We start from the raw sequence: 16,200 nt of genomic DNA on the forward strand, positions 1-16,200 counted from the left end.
GTTTCCTGTCTTGAGGTATAAATTAGTCTGGATTTTGCTTTAAAGCAGGCTCTAACCCGGCAGAGATTTTGTCCTCAGATGTTTCTTTTGTACCACCAGAGGGCATGGGACTACACTTATTTTTCTGCACAGTACTCTTGTCATATACGTATCGATTTTCTGTTTGTTTGGGAGTCATAACCTTTACAGATATCCAGGATACTGTTATGATGGGGTAGGCTGTATCCCTGTTTGGTTAATCAATCTGTAATATATGGAAGGATGGAAATTTGGTCATCGTCATGATACATTTTGTAAACATGATTAAAAAAAAAAAGTGGAATATTGGCAGGGCAACAGCAATGTTATATGTTTGTGAAGCAGTGAGTAGAAAAAGAAGTATTCTGCTAAGAAAGTTACATTTTAAAATTTAGTATTCAGAGAAGGTTAACTTAAACAGGCTGAATGAACACATTCTATTTCAAAAGAAACTACGTAGTCCAAAAAATGAAGAGGCAAACTGGAAAAGCTTATAAAATCATGAAACAAGTCTTCCACATGATTGCAAAGAACTGCTATTGTAAGGTTTAAAAGTAATGAAAATGCCTATACAGGGTAGTCAAAAAGGCCATTTTGTCTTATTTGGATGAGGGATGGTCCTCATGGTACAAACTCATTGAAAGTAAACAGAAGTCAGGGAATTACAAAAAAGACTCTATGCCTCAGAATTTAAACAAGAGGCCTATGGCTTAGTGCAATAGTTGGAAAAAATTTAAGACTTTGTCTACACTGGCACTTTAGCCGTTAAAACTTTTGCTCAGGGGTGTGAAAAAACACGCCCCTTATTGACAAAAGTTTTAATGACGAGAAGCACTGGTGTGGATAGCTGTGCTCCCGGCAACAAAGCTACTGCCCCTCATTGGAGGTGGTTTTATTTTGTCACCGGGAGAGCTCTCTCCCAGCAATAAAGAGTGGCTACACAGTGCACCTTACAACGGCGTGGCTACAGCAGCACAGCCGTACTGTTGTAAGGTGTGCAATGTAGACATAGCCTAAGCCTCCTCCAAATTGAAGTATAGATCTTTGCACTGTTTTTTCATGTTAAGGAAACAATTTGGGCCTTCAAAGGGATATGGAGGAGCATGTTTCAGGTGAATGGCAAGAGCAAACATTCTATTTGGAGTTCTATCGCTGATTTTGAGGATTGTCTGTCCTTTCTGCCACTGAAGGCCCTGATCCTGTTTGTAGGACATTGAGGCTTCATCACTCATCTTAAAAATGAATGCTTGTATAGTTCAAGTAAGAATCCCTTTGACAATTTCTGTTTTATAAAATAGAAACAGAAAGGTACCAGCAAAAATTTGAGCATTAAGTTATAAACTCTGCTAAAATAGGCAGATCACTAAAAAGATTAATTAAAGGGCAGTTGCTCTGTGACAGTATTAGCTATGTGCTGAACATAATGAACAAAGTTTAGGCAGAAATCTTGACCTGTACTATTTTTTTTGATGTGGAGAAAGGTTTTTGTCAAAAACGACTCATGAATTCTATACTTTTGGGATAGGTCAAGGCTTTATTTAAGAATTTGTCTAAAGTCCCTCTGTCCCTCAACCTTTCTTATTGATGGTGGAACCTGTGGACCCAAAATACTAGGGTGGAGATAAAACTTGGGGGAAAAAATTTAGTGAGCAAAAATATCCAAATGTGAAAAACCCAAATGATGCCATCTAGCCTCTTGTGATTGTATAAAACATCTTCTCCAAAAATGATTGGAGCTTAAAAATGTACTGCCTACTTGCTAGCTGGAACTGATTTGAGATTAAGGGAAGGGGCAGAGTGGTCCTAGGGTTAGCACCTTGGTAGGAATCACAGCACCTTTTGCTTCAGCTCCCACCAGCCAGTCTAAGATTATTGGCTGATAGGTATGGATAAATGTATTGTTGTCCTTCTGTTTTGTCTGGTTTCCACTCACCCTGTCTTCCTGGAGGAAGGATTAGCCCATTACAGAATGCAACTGACTGTATTGAAAACAGATTTTTTCTTCAGATAAAGACATGGTAGTATATGCAAAGGCCAGGTTTTTGGAAAATTTTGATAGGCATGAAGGAAAGTTTTAAATTTGAAATTCCTGACTAACTTGTAATTATCTACCATGATTAATTTGGTATTTGAAACCCAATGTAGCTATTTTGTCATTGTTGAATATCCTTTATATTGTTGGTTAAACATTGTCGCATGAGTTCAAGTTTATAGCAAAGTATAGGACATGTTTTGTTGCTTTGTTTTTCTTTCAGGTGCTGAAGTTTCCGTGTAGGAATACAAGATAGTTAGGAACCCTTTTCCATAATTAGTTCTGTTTCTCTAAGTGAACACAAAATAATGGTGTATTCAATAAAATGTTTTTGTCAGAAAATACCACTTTAGCAGAATTGAAAATTGAATTCCAAATGTTTAGATTTGCAAGGAAATTATCTGAGGACTAATAGAATTTTAAATTTCTTTCAATACAGGGCCAACTTTCAATATTACAAGAGAAAATAGACCACTTAGAACGTTTGTTGGCAGAAAATAATGAGATTATTTCGAACATAAGAGATTCTGTGATCAATCTGAGTGAATCTGTGAAGGATGGGCAAAGAAACCCAGAGGCCATAAATTTCAGTCAAGGATCTTTTTCCGAGCTTCTGCCATCTGCTCTAGTATCCCTCACAGTTGATCCTGAGGATTGCTCATTTGCTTCAAAAAGTGGAAGTCAAGATTCAAATGTACAGGTAAGCAGCATGTAAATAAATATTAACATTCCTACTGACAAGAAATCTAACCCTGATATACCACCTGGCACTGCAGAACACTACTACTAGGTCACAAAATCTACCATCTAGGTGTTTAAATTCTGATAATTTATTATCAAACATTAATACAGATTATTTAGGTCTGCTCCGGGCCTATTTTTAAAGCCTGACTCGAGCGTGTCAAGTCAATTTCAGACCTGACCGAAACCTGACACTTCTCCCTGAACCTGTGTCAGTGCTGCCACTGCCTCTTGGTCCTCAGGCTTGGCCTGATGGGATTTTCCGCTCCCCATGCCCATGATCCATCTCTGGATGCCTTCTGCTGGTGGAGTTGGTGTGGTGGCAGCTGTGTGCCCTGCTCCTGATGGTCGTTGCTGCCTTGCTGCGCTATGAAATGAGAGGCGCTGCGACTTCTGAGTTGGTATTGGCAGGAGTGAGGCACGCAGCTGCTGCTGCTGCACCAAACACGCAGGCAACAGAAGATGATCAGAGATGACCTGAGCCCAAGAGGGCCAGATTGTATTTAGACATGACCTGACCCAAACCTGGTACTTGTGGTCAGGTCCTGTCGGGTTAAGCTCTAACTGATTATACTTTGGAAATATAGTAGGCTCTACAGGTGTGTGTTGGGTTGGTTGATTTTTTTTTTTTACTCTCCTTCCATCCTACTCTCAAACTTTTCTGAAATTGAACCACTTGAATGGAATTATGGAAACTTCTCCTGTATGCTGCTTTTAGAGATGAATGGCAGAGGTGAGATTTTTTTTGAGGGGAGACAGTGCATGTGTAAGAGGTGGAATTTTGAAGAAGAAAATAAATCTTGGATACTGTATCTTTTTTTGAGAACTGTTTGTTTTTTTGGAATATTTATGTCTCAAAAATTGGCCTAGAAACTGGGGCTTGACCTTTCAAAAGTGATTAATACCCACTTGTTTGGTTTATTTTATTGTGGGCTCTGGGTGTTCAGCATCTTTTAAAGTCATATCCTACAAGTTAAGTTTATTTTAGTTATCAGTGAGGAATGGGATCTTTAGCTACTTTTTGGAAAAATTGTGTGGTTACTTTTAAAGAGCAGGAGAACCTGAGGCCTACGCTGTGTTATTTTGGACGTCTGGTGCGGCTGTAGATCCTGTATGCAAAGATTAAATTTTGTGAAGTCTGTATCCCAGAGAAGCATCTAGAAGTCAGTCTCTTTACAGCAACAATGTCCAAGAAACACTTGACTCTGGATAACTAAATGTAGGCATAACAACATCTGTAATTGCTGCTGTACCTATTACAATACTTATAAACCCCTCTGGAATCCTGGTAGTAGTTCATACTATACTAATGCTTCACCTATAGAGAGAAATATATTCATAGTTTAAAATCAGTAATCTACACAAGTATAATACATTCTAAGGTTATCAGACAAAAAACTTAATTAAGCTAGTAATAAGGTTATAAATATACATCAACACTGGTAGCAGAGGGTAGGGGGAAAAGTTTTAAGAGCACTGCAGTTTTAGAAAAGTTGTCAAAACTGGAAACATTAATAGAATCATTTTGATAATTGTCACAGTTCGGCTCAACTACACTTGCAGTTCCACTCTGTGTAATCACTTTTTTAAGGCAATCACTTTTAGGCTTCTGGCTCCTCTATCTCTCTGCTTCAGAACCAAGGTTTTTCCAGGCTGCCCTGTTCCTTTCCTATACTGTCTGTGTTATTCACCAGCAGGCCAGACTACCTAAACAGGCCTGCTCCTGCACTTTGCTTTCTCCTCAGAGGCTATGTTCTGTTACGATTACCCACAGTTCTAAAGAGCTGTTTGGTAGCTTATAAGAATTCTTCTTAAGGTGAAAGCGTTACAGAGAAAACATACCAAAAACAATAAAAGAACCTCCAAGCATGCAGATAAGCTTCCCAGAGATCACCCTTCCTCTCCAACTCCAGCAGGGGCTCTGGCAGGAGTCAGTCCTTCAAACCTTACCATGGGGGTTTTCTATAGGGTTGCCAGGTTGCCGGTTTTTGACCGGAATGCCTGGTCGAAAAGGGACCCTGGTGACTCTGGTCAGCACAGCTGACCGGGCCACTAAAAGTCTGGTTAGCCGTAGTGGCCAACTCCACGTGGCTCTTGGAAGCAGCTGGCTTGTCCTTCAGGCTCCTAGGCACTGGGGCAGCTAGGTGGGCTCCGTGCGCTGCCTCTGCTTGTGGCGTGGTTGCCACCCCGAGCACCAGCTCCGCAGCTTCCATTGGCTGGGAACTGATGGCTGATGGGAGGTGCAGGGGTGGCACTTGCGGAGTTCCCGGCCACCTCTGCGCCTAGAAGCTGGAGGTACGTCGCGGCTGCTTCCAGGAGCTGCCTTAGGTAAGTGCTACCTGGAGCCTGCACCCCAGCCCCCTCCCACAACCAAACTTCCTCCTGGAGCCCGCATCCCCTCCTGCAGCCCAAACACCTCATCCCCAGCCCCACCCCAGAGGCTGAACCCTGAGCTGGAGCCCTCAAGCCACCCTTACACCCAACCCCGTCCCCCATTCACCCCAAACCCCTCATCCTTGGCCCCACCCCTAGCCCACATCCCCAGTTGGAGCTCTCACCCCCTCCCACACCCAAATCCCCTGCCCCAGCCCAGTGAAAATGAGTGAGCGAGGGTGGGGGAGAGCTAGTGATGGAGGGAGGGGAGATGGAGTGAGTGGTCAGGGCAGGGGGTGGGGCAAGGGTGTTTTGTTTTTCTGTAATCAGAAAGTGGGCAACTCCTAGTTTTCTATGGTTACAAGTTCATAGCAGCTCAGAACAAGCACACTCATGAATAAATCAAGTCTCTCTTGTATGTCTCCTCAGGGTATAGCTTCCAAAGTTGGGTCTGGTGGTGGGTATTAGCATTCACCCCCCAGGAATTTCCTAGGAAACCCACTTAATTTTGTTTGTCCAAAAATTACTTCTTGCCTGGCACATTGTTTAAAATAGTTCCCTTTGAAGCTCATAACATTTTCCAAGGTTTACATTGGCCACATTTCCCCACTAGAGAAGTTACATCCAATCTCACAATAATGTATACGTTTTTCAATTGATACAATAGAGTCCAAAGATACTTAAATGTAATTCAATAAGATTTTTTTAAGGATATAGCTGGAAATTGCCCTGTTTGTCACAATAATCTAATCTAGGCTTCTGCATTAGACAGGTTGGAGAATTTAGCCCAAGTTCTGGTTGAACTAAATCATACCTTTTAGAGAGACTTTGCCTTGTGTGACGCATGACCAGAAAGGGTTAAGCATCCTTCAGGATAAATAACACAAATTCAACCCTTAAAAACATATGGATAGATAATGTTTGTATTTTTGTATATTTACATATATATTGGTAATGGTCAACAATGTAGTCAAACAGCCCCTGTCTGTACTGTATTCTGTTAATTCAGAGACCAAAAGAACATCTTAACATTTAAATGAACTGTAAACCTAGGATATTGCTGTATTCATCTCTTTAAAATGTATAGCAAACCACCTGCAAATGGTGGAAAAATAGGCAGTTTCCTTTTGTTAATCTGTGTGAATAATTACCAGAGATGCTTAGGAGATGAGTGCCTGTTCACAGAGGGACTCCAATCTGTCAAAGGAGGCCTGAAACTATATAAAAATTGGCTTGGGTCTTGATCCTGTCACCTCAGATCTGCTTGAGGTTTCATGCAGGGGAAGCCTAAGCCATAAGGACAGAGATCCCAGTTCCGATGACCGCTCTGAATATAAGCATTGGACTGTAACCTATGGACTATTTCTGAAAGAACTCTATGCATCTACAGAGCTCAGCATCTCTGGTATGAATCTGAATCTCAAGATTGTACTTTTGTCTATGTACACTGATTTTTGTTTTAACCAACACTCTTTTCTTTTTAAATAAATTTTAGTTTAGTTGATAAGAATGGGCTATAAGTGTCTGTTTTTTGGTAAGATCTGGAATATTCATTGAGCTGGGAGGTTGTGTGTCCAGTCCTCTGGGATTGGCAGAACCTTTTTTATATGATGAATAAGGTTTTCATTAATCCTCATAATTTTGACTTGAGTGGGTATACTAGAAGCTGTTTTGTGCTGGCGTGGTAAATCTAAGTATTGGAATATTCACCAGCTTTGGGGATTGCCTGACCTCAGCTGGCTCCCCTAGGATTCCAGTCACATCTTGATTTAAAGATTACCCTTTAATCATCTCTTGGATAAGATAAAAGATTAAGCTACTTAGTCTCTCACTATAAGGCATGTTTTCCAAGTCTCAAATCATTCATGTAGCTGTTTTCTGAACCCCTTCAGTTTTTACATATATATATATTTTTTTGAAGTGTGGGCAGCAGAACTGGACAAAATGGTCTCACTAATGCTGTTTACAGAGATAGTACCATCTCACTTATTCCTGCTCAGTATTTCCTTGCTTTTACACAGAGGAATTGTGTTCGTACCCTTAGTTACAACTAGGGCTGTTGATTGATCTCAGTTAACTCACGCAATTAACTAAAAAAAGTAAAAAGAACGAGGAATACTTGTGGCACCTTAGAAACTAACAAATTTATTTGGGCATAAGCTTTCGTGGGCTAAAACCCACTTCATCAGCTGCATGCAGTGGAAAATATGGTAGAAAGATATATATTGTGACAGGGTCGGGCCAGATGGCGACAGGAGAGTGATCGAAGGCAGATATATTAGCCCCAGATAAAGCAGGTCCCTTTTCCCTGGATAAGGTAAAGGGCAGTTCCAGAACAATCAGGAACTTGCTGGAACCAATTAAGTCGGACAGGCTAATTAGGACACCTGGAGCCAATTAAGCTGCTAGAATCAATTAAGGCAGACTATTCAGGGCACCTGGTTTAAAAAGGACCTCACTTCAGTCAGTGTGGGGTGCGCAAGGAGCTGAGAGTGAGAGGGGGTGCTGCTGGAGGACTGAGGAGTACAAATGCTATCTAGCATCAGGAGGAAGGTCCTGTGGTGAGGATACAGAAGGTGTTGGGAGGAGGCCATGGGGAAGTAGCCCAGGGAGTTGTAGCTGTCACACAGTCGTTACACAAACCACTATAGACAGCTGTGATCCACAGGGCCCTGGGCTGGAACCCGGAGTAGAGGGTGGGCCTGGGTTCCCCCCATAACTCCAACTCCCTATTGGATACAGGAGGAGTTGACCTGGACTGTGAGTCCCACCAGAGGGGAAGGTTGGCAGGTTTGAGCCACTAGGAAAAGTGAGGCAAGCAAATCTGCCAATAAGCTCAGGACTCGTCAAGACAGAGGAGGAACTTTGTCACAATACATACACAGAGAACATGAAAAAATGGGTGGTGCTATACAAACTATAACGAGAGTAATCAGTTAAGGTGAGCTATTATCAGCAGGAGAAAAAAAAACTTTTTAATGGAGAAGCAATTAAGATAGAGCCAGCACATCTAAGAAGCAGGCATCAGAATGGAAGGTGTGAAGGGCAATTAGTTAAGTTAACTGGAAGCTGTTAAAGGATATTGTTAAGGGTAGCAGGTAATTGAAGATATGTGACTGGTCTCAGGGATCTCAAAGGGTGGTGACTAAAATCTTTTTCTTTTGTCTGTAACTTCTCTGTAACTTGTTCTCCAAAAAACTGTATAAATTAAAAGACACAAGCCCCACTCGGCAGGCTCACTTCTAAATGTATTAGCAGAGCAGCTTTGCTAATAAAACAGAGTGGTCTGATAAATTGTGAGTCTGAGTCAAACTTTGACAATTTGGAGGTCCCACCGAGATGGCAAGCGGCTTCACTGAGGCTGTGTGATCCCTGACTGCCTTGCAGGACGATCGTGGCAGCCGGCGCCTGGACGCTTAGTCCAAGCGATCCTCCACAAGACAGAAAGGTACACAGCAGCAGCACAGTCTACGCCATTGAACTTGTTGGTTCCCACTCTGTTCGGGTAGGGATCTTTGGATCCAGCTTCTGGAATCAGACGTCTCAGGTAATTATTATTTTTGTGCTTTAACCGGTTTGAGGACTGTCTTGTCTTTGTGTCTATCCGTCTTCCCCGTGGTGTGTGTGTGTGAATCTGGGAGCCATCTCTGTCCAGAGACTGGCTGACCAAGGGGTCCCCGTCCCACGGTCTGAATAAGTGGAATCTGCACAGCTGCAGCCGCATCACGCCTTGGGTATAACCCCTGGTGTGAAAGCAAGGGCAGTTGAGGCAGTAGCCTGTGGGCTCCTTTCTGTGTGTTGCACCGGGTACCGCTCTGCTGAGCCTGAATTTTCTTCTTGTGTGAGTGCTGTGTGAAGTCCTCCTGGATGAGTAATCAGAAGTCTAAGGTAGAACAGTTCCCTAAGGGAACTCCAGCTTATTTTATTACTTTAGGAGGGGTCCAGACTCTTGTAGGTTTCTTGAAAAATGGTCCAAATTAGCTCTAGAGAACCCCAAATTACAGTGGCCACTGTTAGGTTCTTGGGACAAGGATCGAGTGGACGCTTTAAAAAGCAAACTCGTCCTCCCAAAAACCAAATTGGAGAGAGGAGAAGTAGACTGCTTCATGCAGTGGTGGGAAGAGGCAAATCGTAGATGGACTGAGTCAAAACTCACCTCTCTTAAAAATTCTATCAAAAAACTAACAGTTCAATTGGATGCAGTCTCTCCCACCACTAGTCCGAGCGCTCCCCTTTGCCCAGTCCTGTGCAATGATCCGGATCAAACCCGACCCCCACCATACTCCTGCGCAAATAAGAAATCAGAAAAGGAAAAATCTTCAGTGACTACAGATAATGAAAGTGAAGAAGATACCCTCATTGGCCTCGCAGCTCTGCAAAATATTATGAAGAAGAAATCCAAAGCAGACTGCAAAGATTCTCTTGACATCTCTTCTTGGAAAAGAGAACCTGATGGGAGGTTAATGAGAGACTCTGATCAAACTGTTGTGGCACCCTTACGAGTCCTTAAGATTGGAGAAAGTGAGTCCATATGGGATTATAAGCACTGGACTCGTACAGAACTTCTATCTATAGTTAAAAGTTTTCCCAAACCCCAGGAAAACTCTGTCAAATTTGCTGAGGAGTTTCTGTTAATCTGTGAAACCTATGAACCCTCTGAGACAGATCTCCTCCAACTGTGTAAATTGTTAGCTCCTGCCAGTTATTATGAAAAATGGTTGGCTGCCGCAGACTGGCCAGCTGAGGCATGCCACTCAACCATAAAAAGTACTGGCCCAGATTCGGCATACAGAGACCGGTGTATGGTTCTTTGGAAGTGCCTGCATCAAGCCATTCCCAAAGTGTGGTCTCCTAAAACAAACTGGACAGCAATACGTTGCTGTAAGCAAGGGCAAGGAGAAAGCCCAGGCAACTATAGGTCCCAGCTAACTGATATTTTCCTACAACATTCAGGAATACAAGAGGATTACAAGGAATACAAGATGTAAATGGGCAGGGGGCCTTGGCACATGCATGTGTTGATGGTCTTCTCCCTGCCACAGGCAGCATGTTAAAACGAATAGGTGTGGGATGGGAGACTGAAAGCATGGACAAATTGCTGGCAGTAGCAGAGCATTGCCACCGCACTTTAAAAGGAAAGGAGGAACAGTCCTCCCAAAAGTTAATGGCTCTGCAGATACAGCATTATTCAGGAGTAAGCAGACCGCACCGGGGACAGGGACGGGGTTGCGGAAGGGGGCGGGGGCCTGGATTAACTGGGGTTTGTAACTACTGTAAACAGCCTGGACACTGGAAAAAAAGAGTGTCCAAGACGACCTAATAATTGTATGGGAAATCAAGTGAACCCCCCGCTGGTTCCTCCAGCTGATCCCCAACCCTATTTTTCACCCCAACAATGATGGGATGCTGGGGAACCTCACAAAGTTTTAGCTCCCTTATTACCTCTGTCCCCTACTGGAGAATGTGTCCTGACTGTAAATGATCTCTCTCTCTCCCTTTCCTTGTTGATACTGGAGCTTCTCTTTCTACAATCCACACCACTGACTTGCCTGAGGTTCCCCGATCTGGAAAATCTGTGTCTGCTGTTGGCATTACAGGGATCCCTACCTCTTTTCCCCTCTCAAAACCTTTGTCTGCTCAGGTCGGTCGCCTCTCTGAGGAGCATGCATTCCTCCTCTCTGATTCCACCCCTGCAAACCTTCTGGGACGGTACTTGCTATGCAAACTTGGCTGTTCTATTTAGTGCTCCCCAGATGGTGTCTATCTGCAAATCCCTCAGTCTTCCTTATGTGATTCTGTAGCCTCCCTGCTGTCTGAAACTTCCCTCTCCACTCCGGTCCCTTGCTGTCCCTTAACTCCGTCCCTAGAGCACCTAATCTCTCAGGTTCCTTCCTCCCTATGGCCATCTCACCCATCTGAAGTGGGCCGATTAAATACTGACCCAGTTCGGATTACTGTAGACAATTCCAAACCTCTGCCTCGCCTGTCTCAGTATCCTTTGAATCCTGAGGCAGAGGCTGGGATTGCTCCAGTTATATCTGCATTAAAAGAACAAGGAATTATTGTCCCTTGTTCCAGCCCCTGTAACACCCCTATCCTCCCAGTTCAAAAGGCTGATGGCAAATCGTGGCGATTTGTTCAAGACCTTCGAGCTATTAACCGTATTGTCATACCTTCTTTTCCAGTGGTTCCTAACCCTGCTACAATACTAGCATCTATTCCTCCAAATGCAACCCGCTTTACTGTTGTAGATTTATGCTCCGCTTTCTTCTCTGTCCCAGTTCACTCTGAATCCCAGTATCTCTTTGCCTTCCCCTACAAGGGTCAGCAATATACATGGGCTACCCTTCCCCAGGGGTATACAGAGAGTCCATCCTATTTTTCTCAAGCCCTAGCCAGGGATCTTGCTAATCTGGTTTTCCCATCAGGATCCACACTGATCCAATATGTGGATGACTTACTCCTGTGCTCCCCCTGTCTGTCTGCCTCAGAAACTGATTCACTAACACTTCTCACAGCTTTAGCGAACAAGGGTCATAAGGCTTCTCGCACAAAATTGCAGCTCTGCCAAACCTCTGTCACATACCTAGGCTTCCTTCTCTCCCAGGGCTCCCGTACACTCTCTCCAGCCCGGGTACAAGCCATCCTTAGCTTTCCCCAGCCTTGCTCTCCACGCCAGGTCAGAAAATTCTTAGGCATGACAGGGTTCTGTAGGCAATGGATTCCCCAATATGCTTCTCTGGCTAAACCACTCCAAGAACTCACTCGATCCTCTATACCTAACCCCATGCCATGGCCACTTGAAGCAAATGCTGCTTTCATCTCCCTTAAGCAGAATTTAGCCTCTGCCCCTGCCTTAGGGTTACCTAATTATGACAAGCCTTTTACCCTTTTCTGTCACGAACAATCTGCTTGTGCCCTCGGGGTTCTTACTCAGGAGCACGGTGACAGAAATTGCCCGGTGGCTTATTTTTCTGCAACCTTGGACCCTGTAGCCCAGGGTTTACCCCCTTGCCTGCGCGCTGTAGCTGCTGCAGAGCGCCTGGTCGAGATGTCTGAGTCCCTTGTCCTCCGCTCTCCTCTCACTCTCATGGTTCCCCATTCTGTGAAAACTCTCCTTCTGCAACGCAACACTGCTCACCTCTCCTCTGCTTGCCTCACTAGGTATGAACTTTTGCTGCTTTCAGCCTCACATATCACTATTAAGCGCTGCTCCCGGTTAAACCCTGCTACCCTCCTTCCTTTACCTAGTGATGGTGAACCCCATGACTGCCTTACAACTGTCTCCGCTATCACTGTCCCGCACCCCGACCTTTCAGATGTACCTCTCCCTAACTCTGACCTGGTATTATTCACTGATGGGTCCTGTTACAGAAATGACCAAGGCCACCTTCTTGCAGGGTACGCTGTGGTCTCTCTCTCTGAGACCATAGAAGCTGCGCCCTTACCCTCTGTGACCTCTGCCCAGGTGGCTGAACTAATTGCTCTAACCCGTGCCTGCTTTCTAGCCGAGGGGCTCTCTGCCACTATTTTTACTGATTCTCTGTATGCCTTTGGGGTTGTGCATGACTTTGGCGCCCTCTGGCAGGCTCGAGGTTTTCTTACCTCTACTGGTACCCCTATCAAGAATGGCCCCTACATTGCCGCCCTCCTGTATGCAGTTTTACTACCGTCTGCCTTAGCAATTGTTAAGTGTACTGGCCACTCAGCGGCAGACACCGAGGTGCCAAAAGGTAATGCACTTGCTGATGCTGCTGCAAAACATGCGGCCACTATAAAACCTTCACCAGAAGCGTTTCTTGGTCCCCTCTCTGTCTCTGTAACGCCACCATCCCTGTCTCATCTTGCTCAGCTCCAGGATTCTTCCCCAGAAACAGAGAGAGACTCCTGGAGTGCTTTGGGTTGCTCTTTGCATTCTGATTCCCTTTGGCGATCGCCCACCGGTACCTTTGTAGCCCCCCTCTCACTCTACCCGTCTCTAGCCGCCCTGCTACATGGTGTTTCGCATGTCGGCAAGGAGGGGATGGTCTCTGCTATAAGTAAGGCGGGGTGGTGGGCTCCCCATTTCAGCTCCTTTGCAACCTGCCACTGTGCCGCTTGTGTTACTTGTCAAAGCCACAATGTAGGCAAATCTGTAAAAGTAACACAAGGGTTCCGGGGTTTGCCTCAAGCACCTTTCTTACACTGGCAACTTGATTTTGTACAAATGCCAAAGTGTCAGAAATATGAATTCATTTTAGTTATAATATGTCTGTTTTCGGGTTGGATTGAAGCCTTTCCATGTCGCAAAGCTGATTCATTGTCCGTTGCAAAATGTCTGTTAAACCACATTATCCCTACCAAGAGAATTCCTGCCACTTTGTCTAATGACCGGGGAACACATTTTACTGGAAAAATTGTTCAACATCTAAACCAGGTATTACATGTCACCCACCTGTTGCACTGCCCTTACCATCCACAGAGTGCAGGGGCAGTTGAAAGGCGAAATGGTGTGCTTAAAAATAAGCTGGCAAAAATCTGTAGTTCCACAGGGTTAAACTAGCCAGCTGCTTTACCACTGGCCCTTATGGAAATTCGGTCATTCCCATCCCAGAGACACAAATTGAGTCCATTTGAAATCATCATGGGATGCTCTGTGCGAACAATGGCTACTATTACCCCAGCCCCAGACCTAAACCTAACTCACAGCACGCTCCTCCAGTACTGCAAAGGGTTAATGCAAGCTGTGAGCTCCTCCCATTCGCAGGTGCGAGCAGCTTGGCCGACGGAACCCACCTCTGCTGCCTGTCACGCTCTTGAACCTGGTGATTGGGTCTACCTGCGGCACCACCTTCGGAAACATGCCTTGGAACCCCGGTGGAAGGATCCATACCAGGTACTGCTCACCACCCAGACAGCAGTGAAATTATCCGGCATCGCTGCATGGATCCACGCCTCACAGTGTAAGCCAGCGCCACCTCAAGGGGACCAAGCACCTCTGCAAGACCATGCAGAACCAGCTTCAACCCCAGAAGACAAAGAGGAACAGCCTGCAATACCTTACAATCTGCGATCTCGTAAGGGTTGCCAGAAGCAGAGGGTAAGCAGACAGCAGGACCCAACAAACAAGAAGCAGTAGCGAGCCTAGCGCCTGCTGCCTGGTGGACGTAAAACTGTGACTGCGGTTCCCTCGAAAGGGGTTGTCGGAACCAGAAAGGGTCCTGCTTCCAACATGTGTCCTTTGAGAAGCTTAATCCTCAGCTACTGTGTCCTAAGGGTCTGGGGAATCCAGAGTGACAGTGACAATTCTTTCATCCAACAACAGGTGCAGATAGCCCAGATCCTGAATATTTCTAATTGCTGGGTCTGCAGCCACATCCCAGCTCACTCACAAGCTAGTATCCCCACTATGGCAATCCCTTTGAATTCCTCAGAGCTTGCTGGAGAACCCTATCCACTTAAAAGGACATGGAAGGAAAATGACACTTGGGGGCTGGGAAAAACGTATGTTCCTAAACTTATAAGTGTGGTGAAAGGAAAGGGCCACTGGTGCTGGGTGTGTAATGGGACAGGGCTGAATCTAGGGAGGAGCAGCTGTCTCCAGTACATCGTGTCCCATGGTGTATGGGACTATTCAAACAAGGTTGGAGAATGGCGAACCGGGTATGGAAAGATAAACTTCCTCTCAACCTGGGATCAAACCAAAGATTCAATCTCTTGCTCCCCCTACAGCCTCCCTGAGAAAAACAGCACCATCTACAAATGTCATGTGAATGCTACCTCTTCTCCCAGTGAAAATCATCCTGTGCCCTTTGTGGGATACTGTTCCTCCTTTGTAAATTCTTACATGTCAAAGGGTTGTAGTCAACCCTTCCCAGCTTTAATGGGACATCATTGGGTTTGTGGGGAAAATGCTTACACTGTGTTACCAGCAAATTGGTCAGGTATCTGTTATCTTGCTCAGCTTTTCCCACAATTCCGGGTGCTTCAATCCCTCCCACGAAATCGCCTCCGTAATTTCAGGTGAAAAAGGAGGGACTTGCCAGATGCTAAACGGTATGTGGATAACATAAGCCCCCTAACTTGGGAAGAAGCTGTTGGCATTTCTTTAGTCCCAGTAGGGGGGGTAATCCACCATGCAAAAAGGCTTTTAAGGTTACAAGCGGTGGTTGAGATCATGGCCAATGAAACAGGAGAGAGCTTAAAAGCTCTAGCCAAAGAAGCAGGAGCGGTCCGACAACTGGCCCTCCAAAACCGTCGGGCATTAGATATAATACTGGCAGCCAAAGGAGGGACCTGTGCTCTAATTGGAACAGAATGCTGTGTATACATACCTGATAATACTAATGAGGTAATAAATCGTGCTAGCCATCTGGAGCAAATTGCATACCTTCCCCACGAAGAACCAAGTTCCTTGTGGAAATGGATAAGTAACTTATTCAATTTCTCTAGTCTGGGAAACTGGTTGTTTCAAGGAATCCTGACTATCCTATTTGGAATTCTAATAATCTTTGTGTGTTTTCAGTTGATTTCTTGTTGTATCCAAAACTGCACAAGACACACCATCAGGTTACCCCTAACCAGAGTGCTAATCTAATGTTGTTAAATGTCACCACTGAAAGTAATGAAAAAGAATGATTGATGTATGGAATCCAGTAAGTCATTGGTCATGGGCGTAGCCTTGACCAAAAGGGGGGATTGTGGAAGTATAACATTGTATAAGTATAACATTGTGTAAGGGGACATGCTGGATACATTGTATATGAGAGGGCATGCCAAAACATGTTACAAAGTATCTGAGGGAGCACAGGTAGGGACAGTTAGCTTTTGAATGGAGAAGCAATTAAGATAGAGCCAGCATGTCTAAGAAGCAGGCATCAGAATGGAAGGTGTGAAGAGCAATTAGTTAAGTTAACTGGAAGCTGTTAAAGGAGATTGTTAAGGGTGGCAGGTAATTGAAGATACATGATTGGTCTCAGGGATCTCGAAGGGTGGTGACTAAAATCTTTTTCTTCTTTTGTCTGTAACTTCTCTGTAACTTGTTCTCCAAAAAACTG

General features: G+C 44.7%; 1 protein-coding gene across 1 annotated transcript in view; it reads left to right on the forward strand.

The window, feature by feature from the left end:
* The window catches only part of MAN2A1 (mannosidase alpha class 2A member 1), a 210,686-nt gene that overhangs the window by 10,888 nt on the left and 183,598 nt on the right, over positions 1 to 16,200 (forward strand). The window contains exon 2 of the mRNA XM_077817304.1: positions 2,490 to 2,750. Within this exon, the coding sequence (XP_077673430.1) occupies positions 2,490 to 2,750 (261 nt within the window). The remainder of the gene's footprint in view (positions 1 to 2,489; positions 2,751 to 16,200) is intronic.

Source organism: Eretmochelys imbricata, chromosome 5, assembly GCF_965152235.1.
Source record: "Eretmochelys imbricata isolate rEreImb1 chromosome 5, rEreImb1.hap1, whole genome shotgun sequence".
Classification (NCBI taxonomy): Eukaryota; Metazoa; Chordata; order Testudines; family Cheloniidae; genus Eretmochelys; species Eretmochelys imbricata.